General features: G+C 44.5%; 1 protein-coding gene across 2 annotated transcripts in view; it reads left to right on the top strand.

The window, feature by feature from the left end:
• MATN2 (matrilin 2) overlaps positions 1 to 27,471 on the top strand; it is a 201,350-nt gene that overhangs the window by 102,973 nt on the left and 70,906 nt on the right. Inside the window, exons 6-7 of one of the 2 annotated variants that reach the window (XM_038745875.1) lie at positions 11,546 to 11,668; positions 23,181 to 23,303. In XM_038745875.1, coding sequence (XP_038601803.1) covers positions 11,546 to 11,668; positions 23,181 to 23,303 — 246 coding nt within the window. The remainder of the gene's footprint in view (positions 1 to 11,545; positions 11,669 to 23,180; positions 23,304 to 27,471) is intronic. The other variant, XM_038745876.1, reaches the window with a different exon arrangement.

Genomic DNA, 27,471 nt, shown 5'->3' with positions numbered 1-27,471 from the left:
AGAGGGAAATGGGGTGAAAGTAAGGAAAAATAGAGAAAACGAGGGACTCTATCAATAAATCAATCGTATTTATTGAGTGCTTACTGTGTACGGAACACCGTACTAGGCACTTGGGAAAGTACAACATAACAGAATTGGTAGACACATTGTCTGCCCACACTGAGTTTACAGCCTAGGGGGAACAGTTGCCAACCTGTACTTCCCAAGTGCTTAGTACAGTGCTCTGCACACAGTAAGTGCTCAATAAGTATGATTGAATGAATATAAGTATTTGAGTGCTTACTGTGTGCAGAGCCCTATACTACAATATAGCAGAGTTAGTAGCCATATTCCCTGCCAACACTGAGCTTACAGTATAGAGGGAACAGTTAATCATTCAATCTATGTAGTATTTATTGAGTGCTTACTGTGTGCAGAGCAGTATACTAATAATAATAATACTGATGGCATTTGTGAAGCGTTTACTAATGTGCAAAGCACTGTTCTAAGCGCTGGGGAGGGTACAAGGTGATCAGGTTGTCCCACGGGGGGGCTCACAGTCTTCATCCCCATTTTACAGATGAGGTAACTAAAGTCCAGAGAAGTGAAGTGACTTGCCCAAGGTCACACAGCTGACTACAACAGAGTTGGTGGACACATTCCCTGCCAACCCCAAGTTTACAGTCTAAAGTGGGGAGACAGACTTGAAGTGCACTATGAGCTCATTGTGAGCAGGGAATGTGTCTAGCAACCCTGTTGTGTTGTACTCTCCCAAGTGCTTAGTACAGTGCTCTGCACACAATAAGGACCCAATAAGTACCACCGATTGGAGGCAGACACACATTTATACTTATATGCACACAAACACACACACACAGACACATATCCACACACACAGACACCCTTCTCAAATTCCCACTCTGAGAAATGCCTACCCTCTGAAACAGATGTCTTTGGCACCGAGAGGAACGGCAGCAGAGACAGAAATAGGAAAAAGAAACTACCGTTGATGTAGTTGTCTCCAGTAGCTGCACAGAAGGAGGAGTGGCTCGAGCCCGGGCCTGAGAGTCAGAAGGTCATGGGTTCTAATCCCCGCTCCGCCGCTTGTCTGCTGTGTGACGTTGGGCAAGTCGCTTCACTTCTCTGGGCCTCAGTTACCTCATCTTTAAAATGGAGACTGAGACTGTGAGCCCCGCATGGGACAGGGACTGTGTCCAACCTGATTTGCTTGTATCTACCCCAGCGCTTAGTACAGTGCCTGCCTCATAGTAAGCACGTAACAAATACCGCAATCGTGACTATTACTGGCTGTGCCCCAGGAGCTCCAGGCCTCTGTTGGCACCTACATCAGCTGTAGATTTTCATCTTCCCTCTGCGGCCTCGGTCCACGCTGGACTTGCCACTATCATGGCCATCTCAGCCAAAAGCCGGATTTTTGTGAGTCCACCCGGGGTAGCCAGAAACAGTGAGTATGATTTGTGGCATTCCCTCCTAATGTAGGGTGACTGGTCTTGGATGAGTCTTTCCCTGCCGTAAAAAGAGTAAGTGGGCCTCTCCCCTCCCACCTCCACCATGTCAGAAGATAAACCCAAGCTGATCTTCTGGTGGCTACTAATTCCATAATAATGGCTCAGTCATATTGGTTCCTAATCCAGAATTACGACCATCGTCCCCGTTCAAATTCAAGCTCTTCAATCTCTGTCGTCTTACTGTTTGCATGAATTTGGCTTTAGTTTTTCCCTCAACACTGACTCATTTCTCATCATCATCATCAATCGTATTTATTGAGCGCTTACTGTGTGCCGAGCACTGTACTAAGCGCTTGGGAAGTACAAGTTGGCAACATATAGAGACAGTCCCTACCCAACAGTGGGCTCACAGTCTAAAAGGGGGAGACAGAGAACAAAACCAAACATACTAACAAAATAAAATAAATAGAATAGATATGTACAAGTAAAATAAATAAATAGAGTAATAAATATGAACAAACATATATACACATATACAGGTGCTGTGGGGAAGGGAAGGAGGTAAGATGGGGGGATGGAGAGGGGGGCGAGGGGGAGAGGAAGGAAGGGGCTCAGTCTGGGAAGGCCTCCTGGAGGAGCTCCTTGCTGGGCTTCCCAAGCACTGTACATCCCAAGAGCTTAGTACAGTGCTCTGCACACAGTAAGCGCTCAATAAATATGACTGAATGAATGAGAGACTTTTCTTCCCATTTTAGTGGAGGTTGACCGGCAGCTCGGGTCCAGTTTCTTGATTAGATCGCTGTAGTTTAACCTCTTATCCATGATGTCATGGATGCCCATGGTTATGTTATTCCCATTTGATGGCTGAGGAGTTTCACAGGGCATTCGCCCCCACATCTTCAGCCGAGAGGCTGATGCAGCCAAATAGATGCGTTTATGAGCTTCCACGCCTGAATTGGTCAGTGTGTGGGTTGCTGACTCTTAAATGCCTGCCCTCCCAAGATAGTTCGTTTTTCCATTAGGCTTGCCTCAGAAGGGAGGAATTTCTGAATCTTTTTTGACTTTAAACTTTGTCAAACATGTCTTTGTACAGTACAGTAGGAGGTTGAATTAAGTATGTGAAACAGTTGACAATTTCCTCCCAACCCTAGTGGATGGTCTGTCACCATTTCTGCTTGCAAAGCTATTCTCATTGCTCCCTTTCTCTCTGCCAGGAAAGTGTTCCTTCATTAGGTAAGTACGATTGAATGAATAAATGAATGAATTAGGTAGGGAGTGGGTGGGACACTTAACATTCCTAAAGGGGTTCTTCAGCCAAGTTCCCACTCTTTTGGTAGGAGGTTTTATACCAGGAGGTAAATCCTGGTAAAAGGAATCACCCACATAATAGGACCAACTAAAATTCTAAATACACCTAAGCCATTCCTTCATCCATTCGTTGTCACATTTATTGAGTGCGTATTGTGTGCAAAGCACTGTACTACTGTACGTACTGTACTATGCGGTGGGGTGGGTTTGTTTATAGTACTAAGCTCTGGGGTAGATACAAACTAATCAGGCTGGACACGTTCCCTGTCCCACAAGGTATTAATCACCATTTTACAGGTGAGGGAACTGAGGCACAGAGAAATGAAGCGACTTGCCCAATGGGTGTAGGCAGGCTCCGCCACATGTCTGCTGTGTGACCTTGGACAAGTCACTTAACTTCTCTGTGCCTCAGTTACCTCATCTGTAAAATGGGAATTAAGACTGTGGGCCCCCTGTGGGACAACCTGATTACCTTGTAACCTCCCCAGCACTTAGAACAATGCTTTGCACATAGTAAGCGCTTAACAAATGGTATCATTATTATTATTATTATAATATGTGTGGGCATATGAGAGGAGAGGTGGAAAAAGGAATTCCTGCCATGCCTTCTTACTCTTTCTTATTCACAAAGGACAATTCCACACATGGCATGCTAATCAATCCCATTGTAATCAAGCATTAGTAGGTGTAGTAATGATACTTTTAATAATAATTGTGGTATTTGTTAAGTGCTTACCACATGCCAAGCACTGTTCTAAGCACTGGGGTAGATATAAGGTAATCAGGTTGTCTCACGTGGGGCTCCCAGTCTTAATCCCCATTTTATAAATGAGGTAAATGAGGCATAGAGAAGTGAAGTGGCTTATCAAAGCCCCTACTTAGTGTGGCACACCATACTGAGTGCTTGGAAAAGTACAACAGATGTAAAAGACTAATTGCCCACCCATTTCTTTCCTATGTTGCCCGGCTCGGTGTCTCCCTGGAGGGAATCCAGCCTCTTAACCAATAGCAAAAGCGAACTCCATCTTTACCATATCTTTAAATTGTATGTTATAAATTACTTATTTATATTAATGTCTGTCTCCCCCCTCTAGACTGTTGTGGGCAGGGATTGTCTGTCTTTGTTGCTGTGTCGTACTTTCCAAGCGTTTAGTACAGTGCTCTCAGTAAGCACACTCAATAAATATGATTGAATGAATGAATGAACTCTGTTGTAATGTACTCTCCCTAGTGCTCAGCGCAGCGCTTGTAGTAAGTGCTCAATAAATAATAATAATAATAATTTTGGTATTTGTTAAGCACTTGTAGTTGATGATGATGATCCCATAAATATGGGTTCCCTGTTATATGTTGGTTTCTCTTTCCCTCATATTGTGAAACAGAATGTAAAGTGAACAAAACCCACGAATGAAAAGTCTCTGTGTTCGCTTCAGAAATGACTTTAGGTAAGGGTTCCTTCTGGTCACACTGGATCTGTCACTGTTATTTGAGCATCAGCAGTCTTTAGAATCCACATGTTTCTTCTAAAGAAGTTCTCTGTTTCTGCTACTGTGATGCAGGATGCAGGTGAATCCCCACTGGAAACGGGGGGATGTGACGGAGTTTAATATCCTAGGATTTAAATCTCAAGTTTATGTTACCTTGTCTAAAAATGCCTTTTCCAGCTTGCTGAATTATTCCTTACAACATGGACAGACACCTAATCCAGGTCTTTAGGTTTCAACTTCTGTGAGTTAAAGAAAAATAATCATCAAATGACTTTTTTATGTGCCTTAAGGGAAATGCTGAAAAGTTGCAAGAGAAAAATTACCTAAGGGTATATTCTGAGGAAGCATCCTGGGAAAATCCAGGTGCTGTTGAATTAAGGAATCAGACTAGCCGCAGCTGGGTCCAAGTCTGTTGACTTTGGTATGATTTTTTGTGATTGAAGGAAGTTAGCAAAGCCACAAAATATCCCCTGGGGGAGAAAAGAGGCAAGGACTGGGTGTATTATTCCAGTGAATTTAGAAAGTTTTAATCTCCACTGTCTCAAAGATGGATGAGTCCACCTCTGCTTCATTCACCCTTTAGAAGAGCCATTTCAGCCGATCAGTCTGAAATTCATTTGTTCGTTCAATTCCCTACCCTTGCTTCTTTTCTACCCCGTTGACAAATTTGGTGTGGAAAAGCCCCGTAAATCACTGTTATTAAAGAGGAATAAAGCATCCAGATAAACGTGCCTCTTTAGAGATGTGTCATCGTTACATCGATCTTGCTCTTTAGCGTCTGTCCCTGAAGTTCCTGGTTCTGGGTTTCTCCAAGTTCCTGTAGAAATTAGCCCCTTGTGTACTTGTGGCCACTACCCTCCTGATAATCCTGGCAAGAAGTGCCTCAGGAGGAGTGTCTGCAGGAGTTTAGACTTAAACTCCTTAGTAATTATGGTATTTGTTAAGCGCTTACTATGTGCCAGACACTGTACTAAGTGCTTGTGGGCAGGGAATGTGTCTGCTGCCTCTGTTTTATCATACTCTCCCAAGCGCTTAGTAAAGTGCTCTGCACATAGTAAGTGCTCAATAAATACCACTGATGATGATGATGATCTGGCCAAACCTGTTTGGTTTAGTGCCAAAGAAATTGGCTTTAATAATAATAATAATGATAATGGCATTTGTAAAGTGCTTACTCTGTGCAAAGCACTGTTCTAAGCTCTGGGGAGGTTACAATCAATCAATCAATCGTATTTATTGAGCGCTTTCTGTGTGCAGAGCACTGTACTAAGCGCTTGGGAAGTACAAGTTGGCAACATATAGAGACAGTCCCTACCCAACAGTGGGCTCACAGTCTAGAAGGTGATCAGGTTGTCCCACGGGGGGCTCACAGTCTTAATCCCCATTTTCCAGATGAGGTAACTGAGGCCCAGAGAAGTGAAGTGACCTGCCCAAAGTCACACAGCTGACAATTGGCGGAGCTGGGATTTGAATCCCTGACCTCTGACTCCAAAGCCCAGGCTCTTTCCACCTGCCACGCTGCTTCTCATAGTTTTGGGATGGGAGCGGGAACAGGGGGAATCAGTGAGAAGTAGTGTGGTCACAGGACCTGAGCTTAATCTTGCTTCCTCCATTTGTCTGCTGTGTGACCTTAGGCAAGTCACTTCACTTCTCTGTACTTGTTACCTCATCTGTAAAATGGGGTTTAAGACTGTGAATCCTGAGTTTGACAGGGACTGTGTCCAACCTGATTATCTTGTATCTACCAGAGAAGCAGTGTGGCTCCGTGGAAAGAGCCCGGGCTTTGGAGTCAGAGGTCATGGGTTCAAATCCCGGCTCCACCAACTGTCAGCTCTGTGACTTTGGGCAGTCACTTAACTTCTTTGGGCCTCAGTTACCTCATCTGTAAAATGGGGATGAAGACTGTGAGCCCCACGTGGGACAACCTGATCACCTTGTAACCCCCCCCAGCGCTTAGAACAGTGCTTGGCACATAGTGAGCGCTTAATAAATGCCATCATTATTATTATTATAGTGAGCGCTTAATAAATGTCATCATTATTATTATTATTACTACCCCCATGCTTAGTACAGTTCTAGACTGTGAGCCCCCTGTTGGGCAGGGACCGTCTCTATATGTTGCCAACTTGTACTTCCCAAGCGCTTAGGACAGTGCTCTGCACACAGAAAGCGCTCAATAAATACGATTGAATGAATGAATGAATGCCTGACACATAGTAAGCGCTTAACAAATACCATAAAGAAACCCACCACATTTAATGAGCATTTTATGTAGAATGTACGTTTTTAAAATGCTTCAGATGTTTCAGCATGTCGCTGCCCTCCCCAAATCTTTCCCATCAGTGGAGACAGCACAGGTCTCCTCACATCTCACAAGCCTTTAACCTAGGCATTATCCTTGACTCATCTCTCTCATTCAATCCACATATTCATCCGTCACCAAATCATGTCGGTTCTGTCTTCAGAACATGGCTAAAACTGCCCTTTCTCTCCATCCAAACTGCTACTACGTTGATTAATATCCTGCCTTGACTCCTGTATCAGCCTCCTTGCTGACCTTCCTGCCTCCTGTCTCTCCCCACCGCAGCCCATAGGTTGCTCTGCTTCCCAGATCATTTTTCTAAAAAAAATCATTCAGTTCAGGCCTCACCAGTCCTCAGAAACTTCCAACGGTTGCCCATCCACTTCTGCATCAAACCGAAGCTTCTCATTGTCGGCTTTAATGCCCTTAAATCAATTCACCCCCTCCTATCTTACCTCACTGATGTACTACAAGCCATGCTTCACACCTCCAGTGCCAGCTTACTCATTCTACCCGTCCATCACCTATCTCACCATCGACCCCTCGCCTGTGTCCTCCCTCTGGCCTGGAATTTAGACTGTGAGCTTGTTGTAAGCAGGGAATGTCACTGTTTATTGTTTTATTGTACTTTCCCAAGCACTTACTACAGTGCTCTGCTCACAGTAAGTGTTTATTAAATACCGCTTCTAGCCTGTGAGCCCGTTGTTAGGTAGGGATCGTCTCTATATATTGCCAACCTGTACTTCCCAAGCGCTTAGTACAGTGCTCCGCACACAGTAAGCGCTCAATAAATACGATTGAATGAATGAATGAAAATATGATTGGATGAATGAATGAATGAATTCCCTCCCCCTTTATATATGACAGACCACCACTCTCCCCACCTTCAAAATCTTATGGAAATCATATCTCCTCCAAGGGGCATTCCCTGATAAAGTCCTGATTTTCCCTACTGTCTCTCCCTTCTGCATTGTCTATGCAAATGGATCTCAGCATGGCTCAGTGGAAAGAGCCCGGGCTTTGGAGTCAGAGGACAGGGGTTCAAATCCCAGCTTCACCAAGTGTCAGCTGTGTGACTTTGGGCAAGTCACTTACTTCTCTGTGCCTCAGTTCCCTCGTCTGTAAAATGGGGATTAAGACTGTGAGCCCCCCATGGGACAATCTGATCACGTTGTAACCTCCCCAGCGCTTAGAACAGTGCTTTGCACATAGTAAGTGCTTTATAAATGCCATCATTATTATTATCATTATTATCTGTACCCTTTAAGTATATTCACTCCACCTTCAGCCTTACAGCACTTATGTACACATCCATAATCTATTTTAATGTCTGTCCCCTTTTCCAGACTGTAAGTTTCTGGTGGACATGAATGCTCTAATAATAATAATAATAATAATAATAATAATGGCATTTGTTAAGCACTTACTATGTGCAAAGCACTGTTCTAAGCGCTGGGGGGGATACAAGGTAATCAGGTTGTCCCACGGGGGGCTCACAGTCTTCATCCCCATTTTACAGATGAGGGAACTGAGGCTCAGAGAAGTTAAGTGACTTGCCCAAGGTCACACAGCAGACATGTGGCGGAGCCGGGATTAGAACCCATGACCTCTGACTCCCAAGCCCGGGCTCTTTCCACTAAGCCACACTGCTCAGCCACTCTATTGCACTGCACTCTCAGAAGTGCTAAATTCAGTGCTCTACCCACAGTAAGCACTCAAAAAAATAATAATAATAATGGTGGGTTTTGTTAAGTGCTTATTATTAATAATAATAATTGCAGTATTTAATGATGGCATTTATTAAGTGCTTACTATGTGCAAAGCACTGTTCTAAGCTCTGGGGAGTTTACAAGGTGATCAGGTTGTCCCACGTGGGGCTCACAGTCTTAATCCCCATTTTACAGATGAGGTAACTGAGGCACAGAGAAGTGACTTGCCCAAAGTCACACAGCTGACAGTTGATGGAGCCGGTATTTAAACCCATGACCTCTGACTCCAAAGCCCGGGCTCTTTCTACTGAGCCAGGCTGCTTCTGACTCCGTGCCAGCCACTGTACTAAGTGCTGGGATAGATACAAGGTAATTGGATTGGACACAGTCCCTGTCCCACATGAGGCTCACAGTCTTCATCCCCATCCCCATTTACTATGTGCCAGACACTGTACTAAGTGTTGGAGTGGGAAGCAGCGTGGCTCAGTGGAAAGAGCCAGGGCTTTGGAGTCAGGGGTCATGGGTTCGAATCCCAGCTCCGCCACATGTCTGCTGTGTGACCTTGAGCAAGTCACTTAACTTCTCTGAGCCTCAGTTACCTCATCTGTAAAATGGGGATTAAGACTGTTAGCCCCACGTGGGACAACCTGATCACTTTGTATCCCCCCAAGCGCTTAGAACAGTGCTTTGCACATAGTAAGTGCTTAACAAATGCCAACATTATTATTATTATTATTATTATTATTATTACAAACAAATTGAGTTAAAGTCCCTGTCCCCCGTGGGGCTCACAGTCTCAATCTCCATTTTACAAATGAGGTAACTGAGCACAGAGAAGTGAAGTGATTTGCCCAAGGTCACACAGCAGACAAGTGGCAAAACCGGGATTAGAATCCAGATCCTTTTGACTCCCAGTTCCGTGCTCTATCCACTAGGCCTCGTTGCTTCCCGATATCAATGATTGCTTGATTTGTTCTTTAGGAAAATAGTTCATTTGGGAAAGAAGGTTTTTTTTCTTCTGGGCTGGTGAGGTGACTCAAATCCCAGCGCTTAGAACAGTGCTTTGCATAGTAAGCGCTTAATAAATGCCATCATTAAATGCCAGATGTCAAAATAACCCAAAATCAAAGTAACTCTGAGGACTTGGTGAGTGTGGTGAGCGCCACCGTTACCAAGCCCTCAAGGGCACCAGATGATTGCTCTTCTTCGCTGGCTGGGAGGGGGTGGGCTTCACTGGGGAAGGAGAGACTGTGGCTCAGGGGGACCAGCTGAATGGTGGGGTACTAATAATTAATAATAATAATTATGGCATTTGTTAAGCGCTTACTATGTGCCAGGCACTGTACTAAGTGCTGGGGTGGATACAAGCAAATCAGATAGGACTAGACCTTGTTTTAAAGGGTTCTCCTGCTCTGGTTTTCTCAGTTGGACTCCCAGATTTCTCATCCCAGGTCTGTGACAAGACCTGAGTTTCCAGTCAGGCCGAAAAGACCCAAACTGGTAGTTTTATCAATCAATCAATCAATCAATTGTATTTATTGAGCACTTACTGTGTGCAGAGCACTGTACTAAGCGCTTGGGAAGTACAAGTTGGCAACATAGAGAGATGGTCCCTACCCAACAGTGGCTCACAGTCTAGAAGGGGGAGACAGAGAACAAAACAAAGCATATTAACAAAATAAAATAAATAGTTTTATGCCTATAGAGAAGCAGTGTGGTTCAGTGGAAAGAGCCCGGGCTTGGGAGTCAGAGGTCATGGGTTCAAATCCAGGCTCCGCCCCTTGTCAGCTGTGTGACTTTGGGCAAGTCACTTCACTTCTGTGGGCCTCAGTTACCTCATCTGTAAAATGGGGATTAAGACTGTGAGCCCCACATGGGACAACCCGATAACCCCCTCCCCAGCGCTTTGAACAGTGCTTTACACATAGTAAGCACTTAACAGATACCATCATCATTATTATTATTATTATTATTAGCTGCTTGAAGTCTGTCTCCTCCCATTCCTCATCTCTCCCCCTGCAATTAAAAAAAAATCCCTACCTCTTTTAAAGCTCCCCACTCAAAATGAAGAGTTGACATCTCTGAGCATGAGTGTGTGCGATTAAGACTGTGAGCCCTCTATTGTGTCCAACCCGATTACCTTGTATCTACCCCAGTGCTTAGTACAGGGCCTGGCACGGAATAAATGCTTAACAAATACCACAATTATTATTAATTATTATTATCTGTTGGCCTCTGAAAGAATACCAGAGAAAGGCCAGTACATCGTGATTAATATTTAGAGTGACTGAGACTGCTGTGCTCTTTGGATGGGAATTTCTTTGAGTGTGCTTCATTGTAAAGCAAAACAGATGGAAAAAAGTGACTGTCCTTTTTCCCACCGGTGCCTGAGACCCTAATCAATCAATCACTGGTATTTATTGACGGCTTACTGTGTGCAGTACTAAGTCCTTGGGAGAGTACGATGCATCAGAGAAGCCGCGTTATCAGTTAGATAGAGAGTGGGTCTGGGAATCAGAAGGACCTGAGTTCTAATCCCGGCTCCACCATTTGTCTTCTGTGGACTTTGGGCAAATAAATTCACTTCTCTGTGCCTCAGTTACGTCATCTGTAAAACGGGGGAATTAAGATTGTGAGCCCCATGTGGGATGTGGACGCATCCAACCTGATTATCCTGTATCTACCCCAACACTTAGAACAGTGCCTGACACATACTAAGTGCTTAACAAAAACCATAAGAAAGGTTGGAAGACATGTTCCCAACCCACAAGGAGCTTACAGTCTAGAGGACTACAAGATGCTAAGAATGGGTAGTTTCATTATCTTAAAGGGAAGCTTTGTGGTTCAAACCTAGGGATTACCTTTGAAAGAAAGCCCAAACTGTCTCCCTCTGTGACAGACCTGTAAAAATTGGAGGAAAAACAAGTTAAAAAAAACCTTTTTTTACAGACTACCATTTAGAGGTGTGCAACATTTAGGTCTCCAGGAAGAAAATGAACTCATCTGCTCATCATTACATGATTGTGCAAAAGACTAGCCAAGATAGATTTCAGACTGATGAGCAAAAGAAGAGCGAAGAAGGATTTCAGCCTGTTTGATGAGAAGTTGACTTTCGGGATGTTTGTATTTGGTTTGGGGTTTTCATGACTAGTCCATTAATATGTCAAATGCAACATTTGCTCTTATTATGCTGTGGTCTTCACAGATGGTACACATAAGCACTAGACATTTCTGATCCAGTTGCCGGTTGAACTCTGTGTCTTCATTTCTCTTGTCTTTTGTTTTATTCAGTTGTAGATTACTGCTCTTCGGAGAGCCACGGCTGTCAACACGAGTGTGTAAACGCGGATAATTCCTACAAATGTAAATGCCATCAAGGGTTCGTCTTGAACCCCGACCGAAGAACATGCAGCAGTAAGTTATTTTGATTCGGGGAAGGTGGAAGGAAAGGAATCAATAACCCATTTATTGAACACTTTCAGAGCACTGCAGTAAGCGCTTGGGGGAGTACAGTAAAATGTTGTACAGTAAAATGGGAGTTGTTCTCCCATTCCTTTCCGTGTCGCCCTGACTTGCTCCCTTTATTATTGCAGAAGCAGCGTGGCATAGTGGCAAGAACCCAGGCTTGGGAATCAGAGGTTGTGGGTTCTAATCCCGGCTCTGCCACTTGCCTGCTGGGTGACCTTGGGCAAGCCACTTAACTTCTCTGTGCCTCAGTTACCTCATCTATAAAATGGGGATTAAGACTGTGAGCCCCACGTGGGACAGCATGATTGCCCTGTATCTACCCCAGCACTTAGAACAGTGCTTGACACACAGTAAGCACTTAACAAATACCATTATTATTATTATTATCACTATTCATCCTCCTTCCCTCCTAAAGCACTTATGTACATATCTGTCATTTATTTTTTATTTTTATTAGCGTCTGTCTCCCTATCTGGACTGTAAGCTTGTTGAGGACAGGGAATGTGTCTGTTTATTGTTGCATTGTACTCTCCCAAGTACTTAGTACAGTGCTGTGCACACAGTAAGCACTCAATAAATACGATTGACTGACTTCAAGAAAAGAGAAATATCTTTGCTTCTCCACCCCCATCCAGGTGGTGAAAAATTGTATTGTATTATCTATGCACGTGCCTTTTCGTAAGCTCCCTCTAGACTGTAAGCTCTTTCTGGGCAATGAACAAGTCTAACTCCATTGTATTGTACTTTCCCAAGCATTTAGTACAGTGCTTTGTGCACAGGAAGCACTCAGTAAATAGCAGTGAATTATCGTGATGAACTCTTTTCATTCACTCAGTCATATTTAGAGAAGCAGTGTGGCTTAGTGGAAAGAGCACAGGCTTTGGAGTCAGAGGCCATGGGTTTGAATCCCGCCTCTGCCACTTGTCAGCTGTGTGACTGGGCAAGTCACTTAACTTCTCTGAGCCTCAGTTCCCTCATCTGTAAAATGGGGATTAAGACTGTGAGCCCCCTGTGGGGCAATCTGATAACCTTCTATCTACCCCAGTGCTTAGAACTGTGCTTTTCATATAGTAATCGCTTAACAGATACCATCATTATTATTATTATTGAGCACTTACTGTGTGCAGAGCACTGTACTAAGCACTTGGGAGAGTACAATACAACAGTAAACAGACATATTCCCTGCCCACAAGTTTGCAGTCTAGAGGGGTAATAATAATAATGGCATTTATTAAGCGCTTACTATGTGCAAAGCACTGTTCTAAGCGCTGGGGAGGTTACAAGGTGATCAGGTGGTCCCACGGGGGGCTCACAGTCTTAATCCCCATTTTCCAGATGAGGTAACTGAGGCACAGAGAAGCTAAGTGACTTGCCCAGAGTCACGCAGCTGACAAGTGGCGGAGCCGGGATTTGAACCCATGACCTCTGAAGCCAAAGCCCGGGCTCTTTCCACTGCGCCACGCCGCTTCTCAGTTAGAGACAGACAATATAAATAAATAACTTACAGATCTGTACATGAGCGTTGTAGACTGGGAGTGGGGAAGAACAAAGGGAGCAAGTCAGGGCAATGCAGAAGGGAGTGGGAGAAGAGGAAAGTGGGGGCTTAGGCTGGGAAGGCCTCCTGGAGGAGATGTGACTTCATTAAGGCTCTGAAGGAGGGGAGAGGCATTGTCTGTCGGGTTTGAGGAGGGAGAGCGTTCCAGGCCAGAGACAGGACGTGGACCAGGGGTGAGCAATGGGATAAGCGAGATTGAGGCACAGTGAGAAGGTTAGCCCTAGAGGACCTAAGTCTGCAGCCTGGGTTGTATTAGGAGAGTAGCAAATTACTTCAGCCACGTGTCATTTTCCTTAGATGCCAGTTACTATATTCATTGTGTTTCATGGTTATAGCAGAGTGGTAGAGTCCAGTTTTGAAGGGGAGTCTAAAAAACTCCCAAGTGCCCACATATCCCCACACCCCTTTTTTTCTAAGACTTTTCAAATTAGCAAAGCAGGTTAGGAACTGATATACAGGTAACACCCCCTTTGATAAACTCTCTGCATTTTTCCTTGCATCATCATCATCATCAATCGTATTTATTGAGTGCTTACTGTGTACAGAGCACTGTACTAAGCGCTTGGGAAGTACAAGTTGGCAACATATAGAGACAGTCCCTACCCAACAGTGGGCTCACAGTCTAAAAGGGGGAGAAGCACATGTTCTCAGCATAGGAAAGTGAGAGGTAGTAGTAACAGTGTTGAGTTCTCACTGAATTATTGAACCCCTGCTCACCACAACTGCAGTTTTCAGACAGCCAGAGACCTACGTGTTTTTCTGTGCCTGGGATGGCACGAATACTTTCCACCAAGATGCTGTTGACAGATTCTGTACATGTTTAGATTGCACTCCTTCCCGTTACCCTATCTCTTTGAGAAACAGCATGGCAGAGTGGCTAGAGCACGGAGCTGGGAGTCAGAAGGTCATGGGTTCTAATCCCGGCTCTGCCACTTGTCTGCTGTGTGACCCTGGGCAAGTCACGTCACTTTACCTCTCTGGCCCTCAGTTACCTCATCTGTAAAATGGGGATTGAGACTCTGAGCCCCATGTGGGATAGGGACTATGTCCAACCCTATTTATTTGTATCCACCCCAGCGCTTAGTACAGTGCCTGGCACATAGTAGCGTTTAACAAATACCACAATTATTATCATCATTATTTTTACTATTAAATCAGTTCAGAGGTTTCCTGAACTACTGTATATGACCAGCCCTTTAAACAGCTCAGCTAAATAAACTTGGGCCCAGGAATCGCTTTTCCGCTGTGTGGTCTTGGGCCAGTCACTTAACTTCTCTGTGCCTCAGTTACCTCATTTGAAGAATGTGAGCCCCATGTGGGACATGGACTGTGTCCAACCTGATTAGCTTCTATCTACCCCAGCGCTTAGTACAGAGCCTGGCACATAGTAAGCTCTTAAATACCATAAAATAGTCCTTAAGATCTGTCAAGAACTATTGAAAAGTCTAAAAGTTTAGGTTTTTTTCACAATTTCAAGTAGCTGGCAACCATCAGGGTTAATATAAGCCAGAAAGAGTCATCCCAGCCACCTACCCACTTTCTTCATTTTAATGGAAAGAGCCCAGGCTTTGGAGTCAGAGGTCACGGGTTCAAATCCCCACACCGCCAATTGTCAGCCGTGTGACTTTGGGCAAGTCACTTCACATCTCTGGGCCTCAGTTCCCTCGTCTGTAAAATGGGGATGAAGACTGTGAGCCCCCGGTGGGACAACCTGATCACCTTGTAACCTCCCCAGCGATTAGAACAGTGCTTTGCACAGAGTAAATGCTTAGCAAATGCCATTAAAAGAAATGGCAAAGCAGTAGTATCTGATGGGCCTTTGGATGAAGCAACACAAACTGTGACTTATAGGTTAGTTGAGAAGGTGCTCGCCCCATCCTGAGGCTAAAAGCTGACCTCCGCTGTGGTGGCAGCAGTGGGAGAAGCTTGTGAGCAAGAATGCAGTGTGTCCCATTAGTTTTCCACTCTCTTTTTAGAAGTCTTGGTCCTGATTTGTCATCAGTTAAGAAGGTAATTCCCCCGTGTCCAGGAAATGTGTTGGCTGAGAGTGGCCACTTCGATCAGTGGATCATCATCATCATTGATCGTATTTATTGAGCGCTTACTGTGTGCAGAGCACTGTACTAAGCACTTGGGAAGTACAAATTGGCAACATATAGAGACAGTCCCTACCCAACAGTGGGCTCACAGTCTAAAAGGGGGAGATGGAGAACGAAACCAAACATACTAACAAAATAAAATAAATAGAATAGATATGTACAAGTAAAATAAATAAATAGAGTAATAAATATGTACAAACATATATACATATATACAGGTGCTGTGGGGAAGGGAAGGAGGTAAGATGGGGGTGATGGAGTGGATCCTAGCGACCGGAAAAATCAGGCTCTTGTACTGTTCTGGGAAAAGATATTTCCCACTGTGTTAATAGGTTGATGTGCCTCTGTCCCCCGTTACCTGGCTGGAAGCGCTTTAACAGTAAGCACTGAAGGGGAAAACTGAGCCAGCTCTGTTTTGACACCTGTCTACGCGTTTTGTTTTGATGTCTGTCTCCCCCTTCTAGATTGTGAGCCCGTTGTTGGGTAGGGACCGTCTCTATATGTTGCCGACTTGTACTTCCCAAGTGCTTAGTACAGTGCTCTGCACACAGAAAGCGCTCAATAAATACAATTGAGTGAATGAATGAACCAAAAAGAACCTACCAGAATGGTGGTGAAATTCATTCAGTCGTATTTACTGAGCGCTTACTGTGTGCAGTGCAGGATGTCCCTTTCCTTCCCCTTGTCAAGCAGGATCCTGTTTAATTACCAGGCTAAAGTGCCTGATTCCTTTCCTTGTGCTATGTTTCTCCGTTTGGGGAAAAAAGTGTCCTATGACTTCTGATGTTGGTCTGTTCCGACTTGTAAAAATAAGCAATGCTTTCCCATTATATACTTGGGAGAGTAGACTATAACAGAGTAGCAGAGATCATGTCTGTTAATTATATTATACTCTCCCAAGTGCTTAATATAGTGCTCGGCACACAGTAAGTTTTCAATAAATATTAGAATCGTGTCTACCAACTCCATCTACTCAACAAAAAGTACTTAATACCATGTGTACAGTAAGTGCTCAACAAATGCCATTGATTAATAACTTTCACATCACCATGAATGAGGAAATGTCTGTTTATTGTTGTATTTTACTCTCCCAAGCAATCAGTACAGTGTTCACACGGTAAGTGCACAATAAATTCGATTGAATGAATGAATAAATGAACAATGACACCTTCCTCACATTCAACTCCTGTCATCTTTGACTCCCCTTTCATTTATTTCCGTATGTACATCGTTTGTATCCATCCTCTCATTATTTTATTGTTATTAATATTAGCAGTAGCATTACAAGAATTTGCTGAGAGCTTACAATAAAATAGCACTGTACTAAGCCCTGGAGTAATTACATGAAATTAAGACACAGGTCTCCAGGATTTTCAACCCAAATTAATCCCAGCTCCGTCACTTTTTTTTTAATGGTATTGTTAAGCACTTACTATGTGCCAGGCACTGTACTAAGCGCTGGGGTAAATACAAACTAATCAGGTTGGGCACAGTTCATTGTCCCACATGGAGATCCTAGTCTTAATCCCAGTTTCACAGATGAGGTAACTGAGAGACAGAGAAATTCAGTAGCTTGCCCAAGGTCACACAGCAGACGAGTGGCGGAAACACTAAAGTGATTTAAGCAAGTCACTTAACTTTTCTGTGCCTCAGTTACCTTATCTGTAAAATGGGGATAAAGGCTGTGAGCCACATGGGGTTTGTGATTAGCTTGTCTCTACCCCAGTGCTTTAAAAAGCACACAGAAAACACTTTACAAGTAGGGAAACAGTGTGGCCTACGGGAAAGAGCATGGGTTTGGGAGTTAGAGAACTGCCAAATACTTGCCGTGTGACCTTGAGTTAGTACTAATGAAGGTACTTGTTGAGCACTTACTATGTGCAAAGCACTGTTCTAAGCATTGGGGACACACAAGGTGATCAGGTTGTCCCACATGGGGTTCACAGTCTTAATCCCCATTTTACAGATGAGGGAAATGAGGCACGGAGAAGTAACTTGCCCAAAGTCACACAGCTGACAATTGGCAGAGCCGGGATTTGAACCCGTGACCTCTGACTCCAAAGCCCGGGCTCTTTCCACTGAGCCACGCGGCCTTGATGTCTCTGTGCCTCAGTTCCCTCCTCTGCAAAATGGGGATTCTTTTTTTTAAATGGTATTTGTTAAGTGGTTACTATGTGCCAGGCACTGTACTAAGCTCTGGGCACTGTACTAAGCACTGGATTTAATACCTGCTCTCCCTCCTACTTAGACTGTGGGACCTGATGATCTTCTCTCCACTCCAGCACTTAGTACAGTGCATGGCGTATAGTAAGCACTTAACAAATGCCATTATTATTATTATTACTGGGTGCAAAGCACCTTCCCCTCCCCACAGCACCTGTATATATATATAGATATATATAAATATATATCTGTACAGATTTATTACTCTATTTTACTTGTACGTATTTACAATTTATTTTGTTAATGATGTGCATCTAGCTTTAATTCTGTTTGTTCGGATGACTTTGACACCTGTCTACATGTTTTGTTCTGTTGTCTGTCTCCCCCTTCTAGACTGTGAGCCCGTTGTCGGGTAGGGACCATCTCTATATGTTGCCGACTTGTACTTCCCAAGCGCTTAGTACAGTGCTCTGCACACAGTAAGCACTCAATAAATACGATTGAATGAATGAACTGCTTAGAAGAGTACACTATAATAGATTTGGCAGACGTTTTTCCTTTTGATGGTGATGATGATTACATAAATCGTCCCTGAACCTGCTTAAGCAAAACCCACCTCATTTTCTGTAGTTGATTAGTAGCTGCTACTTCTCTGTCAGGGAATGTGTCAGTTTATTGTTGTATTGTTCTCTCCCAAACGCTTGGAAAAAGGGACAGGGAGAGAGGAGGCAGTGGGAGAGTCCTGCCCAGTCAGTTGATTAGTAGCTGCTACTTTTCTATCAGGGAATGTGAAGGTTTATTGTTGTATTGTTCTCTCCCAAACGCTTAGAAAAAGGGAAAGGGAGAGAGGAGGCAGTGGAAGAGTCCTGCCCAGTCAGTTGATTAGTAGCTGCTACTTCTCTGACAGGTAATGTGTCGGTTTGTTGTTGTATTGTTTTCTCCCAAACGCTTGGAAAAAGGGAAAGGGAGAGAGGAGACAGTGGAAGAGTCCTGCCCAGTCAGTTGATGAGTAGCTGCTACTTCTCTGACAGGGAATGTGTCGGTTTATTGTTGCATTGTTCTCTCCCAAACGCTTGGAAAAAGGGAAAGGGATAGAGGAGACAGTGGGAGAGTCCTGCCCAGTCAGTTGATTAGTAGCTGCTACTTTTCTGTCAGGGAATGTGTCGGTTTATTGTTGTATTGTTCTCTCCCAAACACTTGGAAAAAGGGAAAGGGAGAGAGAAGACAGTGGAAGAGACCTGCCCAGTCAGTTGATGGTAGCTGCTACTTCTCTGTCAGGGAATGTGTCGGTTTATTGTTGTATTGTTCTCTCCCAAACGCTTAGTACAGAGCAGTGTACTAAGTACTTAGTACTGTGTGCAGAGCACACAGTAAGTGCTTAATACATACAATTGAATGAATGATTCCCTCCCTCATGCCACTTAGTAGATGCTCCTCCTCTGATTCTCTTCCTAGTGTCACCTCATTGCCCTAGTCAGCCAGTCATATTTATTGAGTGCTTATTGTGAGCAGAGCACTGTACTAAGTGCTTGGAAGAGTACAATAGAACAGATACATTCCCTGCCCACAACGAGCTTACAGTCTAGTATGCCCTACTGTGACATTTGGAAGCCGAGAGTTAGATCCAGTGAAGTACCCCCTATCTAGACTGTAAACTCTCTAAACTGTAAGCTCATTGTGGGCAGGGAATGTGTCTGTTTAGTGTAATACGGTGTTCTCTCAAGCGCTTAGTATAGTGCTCTGCACACAGTAAGTGCTCAATAAATGAGCGAGCTCAGCCTGTGCCCATGTCTAGGTAAAGCCCACTGATTCGTTCGATCGTATTTATTGAGTGCTTACTATGTGCAGAGCATTCATTCATTCAATTGTATTTATTGAGCGCTTACTGTGTGCAGAGCACTGTCTAAGCGCTTGGGAAGTACAATTTGGCAACATATAGAGATGGTTCCTACCCAACAGGGGCCTCACGGTCTAGAACACTGTACTAAGCGCTTGGGAAGTACAAGTTGGCAACACATAGAGATGGTCCCTACCCAACAACGGGCTCGTTCGGTCTTTGCAGCCCAGTAGCCACAGAACTGTAACGCGGAAAGAAATATGAACCCTTCACACCACAGCACTGACAGGGTAATCGTTTTTGAGGTCTCCTTTGAAGGATTACTTGCTGCCTGCTTCTAACCAGCAGACGGTAGCAGTGGTCTTCACAAGATAAATGGTTAGCTGGTCTTTCTACTGCCTTTATTTCTAGAAAGTCTGAGTATTTCAAACCTGACATAAAGGTTTACAATAACGATAATAATTGAGGTATTTGTTACGTGCTTACTATATGCCAGGCACTGTACTAAGAGCTGGAGTGGATACAGGCCAATCGGGTTGGACACAGTCCCTGTCCCACATGGAGCTCAAAGTCTCAATCCCCATTTTACAGATGGGGTAACTGAGGCAGAGAGAAGTGATATGATTTGCCCAAGGTCATACAACAGACAAGTGGTGGAGCTGGGGTTAGAATCTATTGCTACTGATGCCTGTCTACTTGTTTTGTTGTCTGTCTTCCCCTTCTAGACTGTGAGCCCATTTTGGGTAGGGATTGTCTCTGTTGCCGAATTGTACTTTCTGTACCATGCTCTGCACTCTGCATTTATTGAGTAAGCACTCAATAAATACGATGGAATGAATGAATCGATCAATCCATGATCTTCTGACCCCCAAGCCTGTGCTCTAGCCACTATACCATGCTGTTTCTCTACAAGCCAGCAACCCTTTGGCTGTAATTGTCAGCTAACAGGTTCACTGTAGATGCAGGAGCAAATCTGTTACGCCAGCGTCAATGCTCTGGACAGACCAGTTATCTAAACCGAAGCTAGTTTGAATAATCCAAAGAAACATTTGCGTAACTGGACAAAATTGGATGTGGGAGAACTCAAAAGAGCCAAACTCAGTTTTATTCAGTCATCCAGACTCTCAATTTTTGTTTGAATTGGCCTCCGTCCCAATGAGCTTGCCTGGGAAGGGGTTCTGTCCTGTACCATTCATTCATTCGATCATATTTATTGCACGGAGCACTGTACTAAGTGCTTGGAAAGTACAATTAGGCAACAGAAAGACTGTTAGCCCATTGTTGGGTAGGGGCTGTCTGTTGCTGAATTGTACTTTCCAAGTGCTTAGTGCAGTGCTCTGCACATAGTAAGCGCTCAATAAATACGATTGAATGAGATAGAGACAATCCCTACCCAACAACGGGCTCACAGTCTAGAAGCAGAGAAGCAGTGTGGCTCAGTGAAAAGAGCCCGGGCTTTGGAGTCAGGGGTCATAGGTTCAATCAATCAATCAATCAATCAATCGTATTTATTGAGCGCTTACTGTGTGCAGAGCACTGTACTAAGCGCTTGGGAAGTACAAGGTTCGAATCCCAGCTCTGCCAATTGTCAGCTGTGTGACTTTGGGCAAGTCACTTCACTTCTCTGTGCCTCAGTTCCCTCATCTGTAAAATGGGGATTAAGACTGTGAGCCCCCCGAGGGACAACCTGATCTCCTTGTAACCTCCCCTAGCTCTTAGAACGGTGCTTTGCACATAGTAAGCGCTTAATAAATGCCATCATTATTATTATTAGAAGGGGACTATTTACATAATTTAGTGTTTAGCATTTATCCAACTTTTTACATATGAAAAGGACTTTATGAATGCTATTCAAAGCTGCGAAAGCTGCCTCCATGAGATTGGTTGGCTTTGCAGGAAAATAAGCCAGACTTGCTTGGAGTGTCATAGGAAATGAAAATGGGTTTATTTCTTAGAATTCCTAGTTTCCACAGGAACACCTTGCCCCCTCTTCATCTTTTATTTGTGTGTGGGGAGGGGAGGGGTGAGTAAGCACTCCCACCACCTGTATTTAATAGGAGAGGCTGGTTTCCCTAATAATTGAGGAAAATCCCATTTACCTCCAACCCTACCCTTCCTATTAATAATAATAATAATCATAATGGTATTTATTAAGTGCTTACTATGTGCAAAGCGCTGGGAAGGTTACAAGATAATCAGGTTGTCCCGCGTGGGGCTCACAGTCTTAATCCCCGTTTTACAGATGAGGGAACTGAGGCACAGAGAAGTTAAGCGACTTGCCCAAAGTCACACAGCAGACACGCGGCAGAGCCGGGATTTGAACCCATGACCTCTGACTCCCAAGTCCGGGCTCTTTCCTCTAAGCCACGCTGCTTCTCATTGAAAAGTTAACCCCGGGGAGGCACTAAGTGAATAGTCTGATCTCTTAGAACATGGTGGAGGGTGAGGGGCTGTTCTTGCACTGAGGAAAACTCAGAGAAGCAGCATGGCTCAGTGGGAAAGAGCCCGGGCTTTTGAGTCAGAGGTCATGGGTTCAAATCCTGGCTCCGCCAATTAGCTGTGTGACTTTGGGCAAGTCATTTCACTTCTCTGGGCCTCAGTTTCCTCATCTGTAAAATGGGGATGAAGACTGTGAGCCCCACCGTGGGATAACCTGATCATCTTGTAACCTCTCCAGTGCTTAGAACAGTGCTCTGCACATAGTAAGCGCTTAATAAATGCCATTATTATTATTATGTTGGAGTACGCATCCACTCCACTGCCACGCACATGAGCAGTTGCTCTGAAAGTTCAGTGAGGTCAACCTCACTCAGGCACACATTGATGATGATGATAATGGCATTTGTGAAGTGCTTACTATGTGCAAAGCACTGTTTTAAGCGCTGGGAGGGATAGAAGGTGATCAGGTTGTCCCATGTGGGGCTCACAGTCTTCATCCCCAATTTACAGATGAGGGAACTGAGGCCCGGAGAAGTGAAGGGACTTGCTCTCACAGTCTTCATCCCCATTTTCCAGATGAGGTAACTGAGGCCCGGAGAAGTGAAGGGACTTGCTCTCACAGTCTTCATCCCCATTTTCCAGATGAGGTAACTGAGGCCCGGAGAAGTGAAGGGACTTGCCCAAAGTCACCCAGCTGACAAGTGGCGGAGCCAGGATTAGAACCCATGACCTCTGGCTCCCAAGCCCGCGCTCTTTCCACGGAGCCACGCTGCTTCTCGTGGTGTGAGATTGTCAGAGAAGCAACATAACCAGTCAATAGAACACGGGCCCGGGAGTCAGGAGGACCTGGGTTCTAATCCCGGCGCTGCCACTTCTCTGCTTGTGTAACCTTGGGCAAGTCGCTTCACTCCTCTGGGCCTCAGTTCTTTCATTTGTAAAATGGGGATGAAGATTGTGAGCCCCATGTGGGAAATGATTATCTGTATCTACCCCAGCGCTTAGTAAGCACTTAACAAATACCACAAAAAAAGAGTAACCCCTAATTCCATTCAAGCCAAAATATATATTAAATGGACTTGCACCCTTTATTCACCCTACCCTCCAACCCGCAGTGTGTAGGTACGTATCCATAATTTATATCATCGTCTGTTTTCCCCTCTAAACTGTAAGCTCCTTGTGGGCAGGATATACGTCTACTGACTGTGTTACAGGGATCTCTCCCAAGAGTTTAAGGCAATAGTCTGCACACACTAAACGTTCAGCAATTATAATTAATTGCTAAAAACACAGGTGCTTGTTAACAGGGAGATGCGTGGTTTTCAAAAATCAAATCTATCTTTCTTCACTTCTTTTCTTGTTTCCCAGAATTAGATTACTGTGCCACCCAGGATCATGGCTGTCAGCAAGAGTGTGTTAATACGGATGCCTCTTATTCCTGTCGCTGCCTGAAAGGGTTCACCCTGAACCCCGATAAGAAAACCTGCAGAAGTAAGTTGTCTTGCATCAGCGCTTAGAACAGTGCTTTGCACATAGTAAGCGCTTAACAAATGCCATTATTATTATTATTATTATTATATTGAAGCTGGTTGGTCTGTCCTGCTAAGCATGTGGCTGTCCTTGCTCTTGTTATCCTAAAGAAATTCAAAGGTTATTTAAACCTCCAGATCCGTCGACCCAAAGGAGTAAGTGGCTCCCACGGATCTGTTTCTTGAAACGAAGAGCTGCTGTGGTTTGGCTCAAGACTTTTTAGGGGGACTGCTTGGCCTGGGGGACTATATTTAGGGCGCAGTTAACAGGTCCCCAATAGCTGGTGCCTGGTTTGTGTTTTTAGCATTTACCAGTTGGCCTGGTGGATACAGCACGGGCCTGGGAATCAGGAAAGGCCTGGATTCTAATCCCAGCTCGGCCACTTGTCTACTGTGTGACTTTGGGCAAGTCGCTTCACTTCTCTGGGCCTCAGTGACCTCCTCTGCAAAATGGGGATTAAGATTGTGACTGTTTCCAACCCAATTTGTTTGTATCCACTCCAGCGCTTAGTACAGTGCAAGGCACATTTCTAGCGCTTAACAAATGCCATTGTTATTATTATTATTATTATTATTATTTATTATTATTATGGGCCTAACCCCTTGAGCTGCTGGAGGTACAAAGCTTCATTTTGCTTGCAGAGAGATTAATAATAATAATAATAATTATGGTATTGAAGTGCTTACTATGTGCCAAACACTGTTCCAAGCACAGCCTTTTAAACTGTGAGCCCACTATTGGGTAGGGACTGTCTCTATATGTTGCCAACTTGTACTTCCCAAGCGCTTAGTACGGTGCTCTGCACACAGTAAGCGCTCAATAAATACAATTGATGATTGATGATGGGGTAAATACGGGGTTATCAGGTTGACCCGGGGGGTTCATACCTTTAATCCCCATTTTACAGATGAGGTAACTGAGGCACAGAGAAGTTAAGTGACTTGCCCAAAGTCACACAGCGGACAAGTGGCAGAGGCAGGATTAGAACTCACATCCTCTGACTCCCAAGCCACTCTCCACTAAACCGTGCTGCTTCTCTAGGAGATTAGGAGCCGATATAGCTTGAGGAACTCTTCGATGTTTTCTGAAAATAAACGTTTCTAGGATTTGGTGAGTGGTGAGGAGGTCTTTCGAATATCCCAGATCCTGGGATGTGCCTTTAATTCCAAACAGTCTCCCGCCGGCTTCGCACAGCCAATTTTGGCTCTGGTAGTCTCTCCTTCCTTAGTGAACAGAACTCTCTTTTGGAGGGGTGAATTCCAGAGCTGTGACATTCAGACGGGGGTTTGAGCCAGAGCTGAAAGCTCTGTTTTCAAAGACTTCTTGGGACACGATTCTATCATCAGCATTATTAATAGCATTTATTGAGTGCCTAATGCCCGCCTTTGGACTTTAGAGAAATGAGTGACTAAATCACACGCATTTTCTTTTTGCAGATGAGAATTACAGTATTCTGGTAGCATGTTATTTAATTTACACCTTTATGTCCATCAGTTTTGAAGTTTTGAATGTGAACTGATGATTACCTCACTTCGATTCTGGATCCCACTGTACCCTCTAGTTACCACCTCATCTCCCTGCTCCTTTTCCTGCCCAAACTCCTATAATGGGTTGAATGTGCCCCCCGATTCCACTTCCTTTCCTGCAACTCCCATCTTGACTTCTGATTTCTGCCCTCTTCACTCCATACAGACCTCTAGGGACATAGTCCATCCTGAATGAAAACTATAAAACAGATGTTTCCCACTAGGATGGACACACACACTCACCCGCACACCTTCTAGTTCTCCAGACTAGCAAAATTGGCACCTTTTTCCAGAGGAGAAAATGGCTGCTGTTCACCCAAGGGAAGTCTTCCACAGGTGTGGAAATCTTCCACCATTACAATTATTTGTGGGAGTAAAGGTTACACCTAGGAACAGACTAGGTTCAGCTCAGTCACATTGGTCCCACAGACTAATGCATGTCGGGCTTATCAAATAAGACAGAAGAGACTCATTATCATCATCATCAATCGTATTTATTGAGCGCTTACTATGTGCAGAGCACTGTACTAAGCGCTTGGGAAATACAAATTGGCAACATATAGAGACAGTCCCTACCCAACAGACTCCCCTCAGCTCAACGCTGCAGCTGCTAGTCGAATTAATTGAGTGCTTACCGTGTGCAGAGCACTGTACTAAGCACTTGGGAGAGTACAATACAACAGTATAACAGATAAATTCCCTGCCCACAAAGCTTACGGTCTAGAGGCGGAGACAGACATCGATATGAATAAATGACTGATATGTACATAAGTGCTTTGGGGCTGGGAGAGGAGATGAATAAAGGGAGCAAGTCAGGATGACCAAGAAGGAAAAGGGAGATGAGGAAAGGAGGGCTTAGGGAAGGCCTCTCGGAGAAGATGTGCCTTCAATAAGGTTTTGAAGGAGAAAAGAGTAATTCTCTGTCAGATTTGAGGAGGGAGGGCATTCCAGGCCGGAGACAGGATGAGGGTGAGGGGTCGGCGATGAGATAGACGAGCTCAAGATATAGTGAGTAGGTTGACATGAGTAGTGAGGAGCAAAGTGTGCAGGCTCGGATGCAGCAGGAGACTAGCGAGTTGAGGTAGGAGGGGGCAAGGTGATTGCTTTAAAGCCAATTGTGAGAAGTTTCGGTTTGTTGTGGAGATGGATGGGCACGACTGGACATTGTTGAGGAGAGGGGAAACATGGCCTGAAAGTTTCTGTAGAAGAATGATCTGAGCAGCGGAGTGAAATATGGACTGGAGTGGGAAGAGACAGGAGGCTGGGAGATCAGCAAGGAGGCTGATGCAGTAATCAAGGCAGGATGGGATAAGTGACTGGATAAACGTGGAAGCTGTTTTTGTCTCTTTATCCGAGGTATCTTGCTTTGAAGTTCAAAGTTTGCCTGTCCCTCCTCCAGAACTGCCCTTTCATTGCCTGAGGTAATGCATTACCTAAAGTAGGTGTTAATAAATATGACTGACTTGGATTCCCACCCAGAGAACAGTGATTCTCCTCATTGATTACTACCTCATATTTAGTTCCAGGCTGTAGTCCTGAATTCCACCGAATCCAGCTTCATTTATCACTCAAACAATCAATAATATTTATTGAAAACTTACTGTGTGCCAAGCACTACAGTAAGTACTGGGGAGAATATAATATGACTAACAGACATGATCTCTGCTACTCTGTTATAGTGTACTGTATAGTACTGTACTGTGGAGAAGCAGCGTGGCTCAGTGGAAAGAGCCCTGGCTTTGGAGTCAGAGGTCATGGGTTCAAATCCCACCTCCGCCAATTGTCCGCTGTGTGACTCTGGGCGAGTCACTTCACTTCTCTGGGCCTCAGTTACCTCATGTGTAAAATGGGGATTAAGACTGTGAGTCCCCCAGGGGACAACCTGATCACCTTGTAACCTCCCCAGCGTTTAGAACAGTGCTTTGCACATCATAAGTGCTTAATAAATGCCATTATTATTATTATTATTATTACTCTCCCAAGTGCTTAGTTCAATGCTCTGCACACAGTAAGCACTCAGTAAATACGATTGACTGAACAACTGACTGCCCTGAGGGAGTTTATAATCTAGCAGGGAAAGCAGACACTAAAATAAATAATAATAATTATCATTATGGCATCTGTTAAGCGCTTACTATGTGCGAGGCACTGCGCTAAGCACTGGGGTGGGTACAAGCAAATTGGGTTGAACACAGCCCCTGCCCCACATGGGGCTCACCGTCTCAATCCCCATTTTCCAGATGAGGGAACTGAGGCACAGAGAAGTGAAGCAACTTGTCCAAGGTCACACAGCAGACGAATGGCGGAGCAGGGACTAGAACCCATGACCATAGCGAAGCAGCGTGGCTCAGTGGAAAGAGCACGGGCTTTGGAGTCAGAGGTCATGGGTTCAAATCTCGGCTCTGCCAACTGTCAGCTGTGTGACTTTGGGCAAGTCACTTAACTTCTCTGTGCCTCAGTTACTTCATCTGTAAAATGGGGCTTAAGATTGTGAGCCCCCCGTGGGACAACCTGCTCACCTTGTAACCTCCCCAGCGCTTAGAACAGTGCTTTGCACACAGTAAGCGCTTAACAAATACCCCCCCTTTTAGACTGTGAGCCCA

The sequence above is a fragment of the Tachyglossus aculeatus genome, chromosome 4 (assembly GCF_015852505.1).
Source record: "Tachyglossus aculeatus isolate mTacAcu1 chromosome 4, mTacAcu1.pri, whole genome shotgun sequence".
Taxonomy (NCBI): domain Eukaryota; kingdom Metazoa; phylum Chordata; class Mammalia; order Monotremata; family Tachyglossidae; genus Tachyglossus; species Tachyglossus aculeatus.
This window is presented reverse-complemented; position numbering and strand designations above follow the sequence as displayed.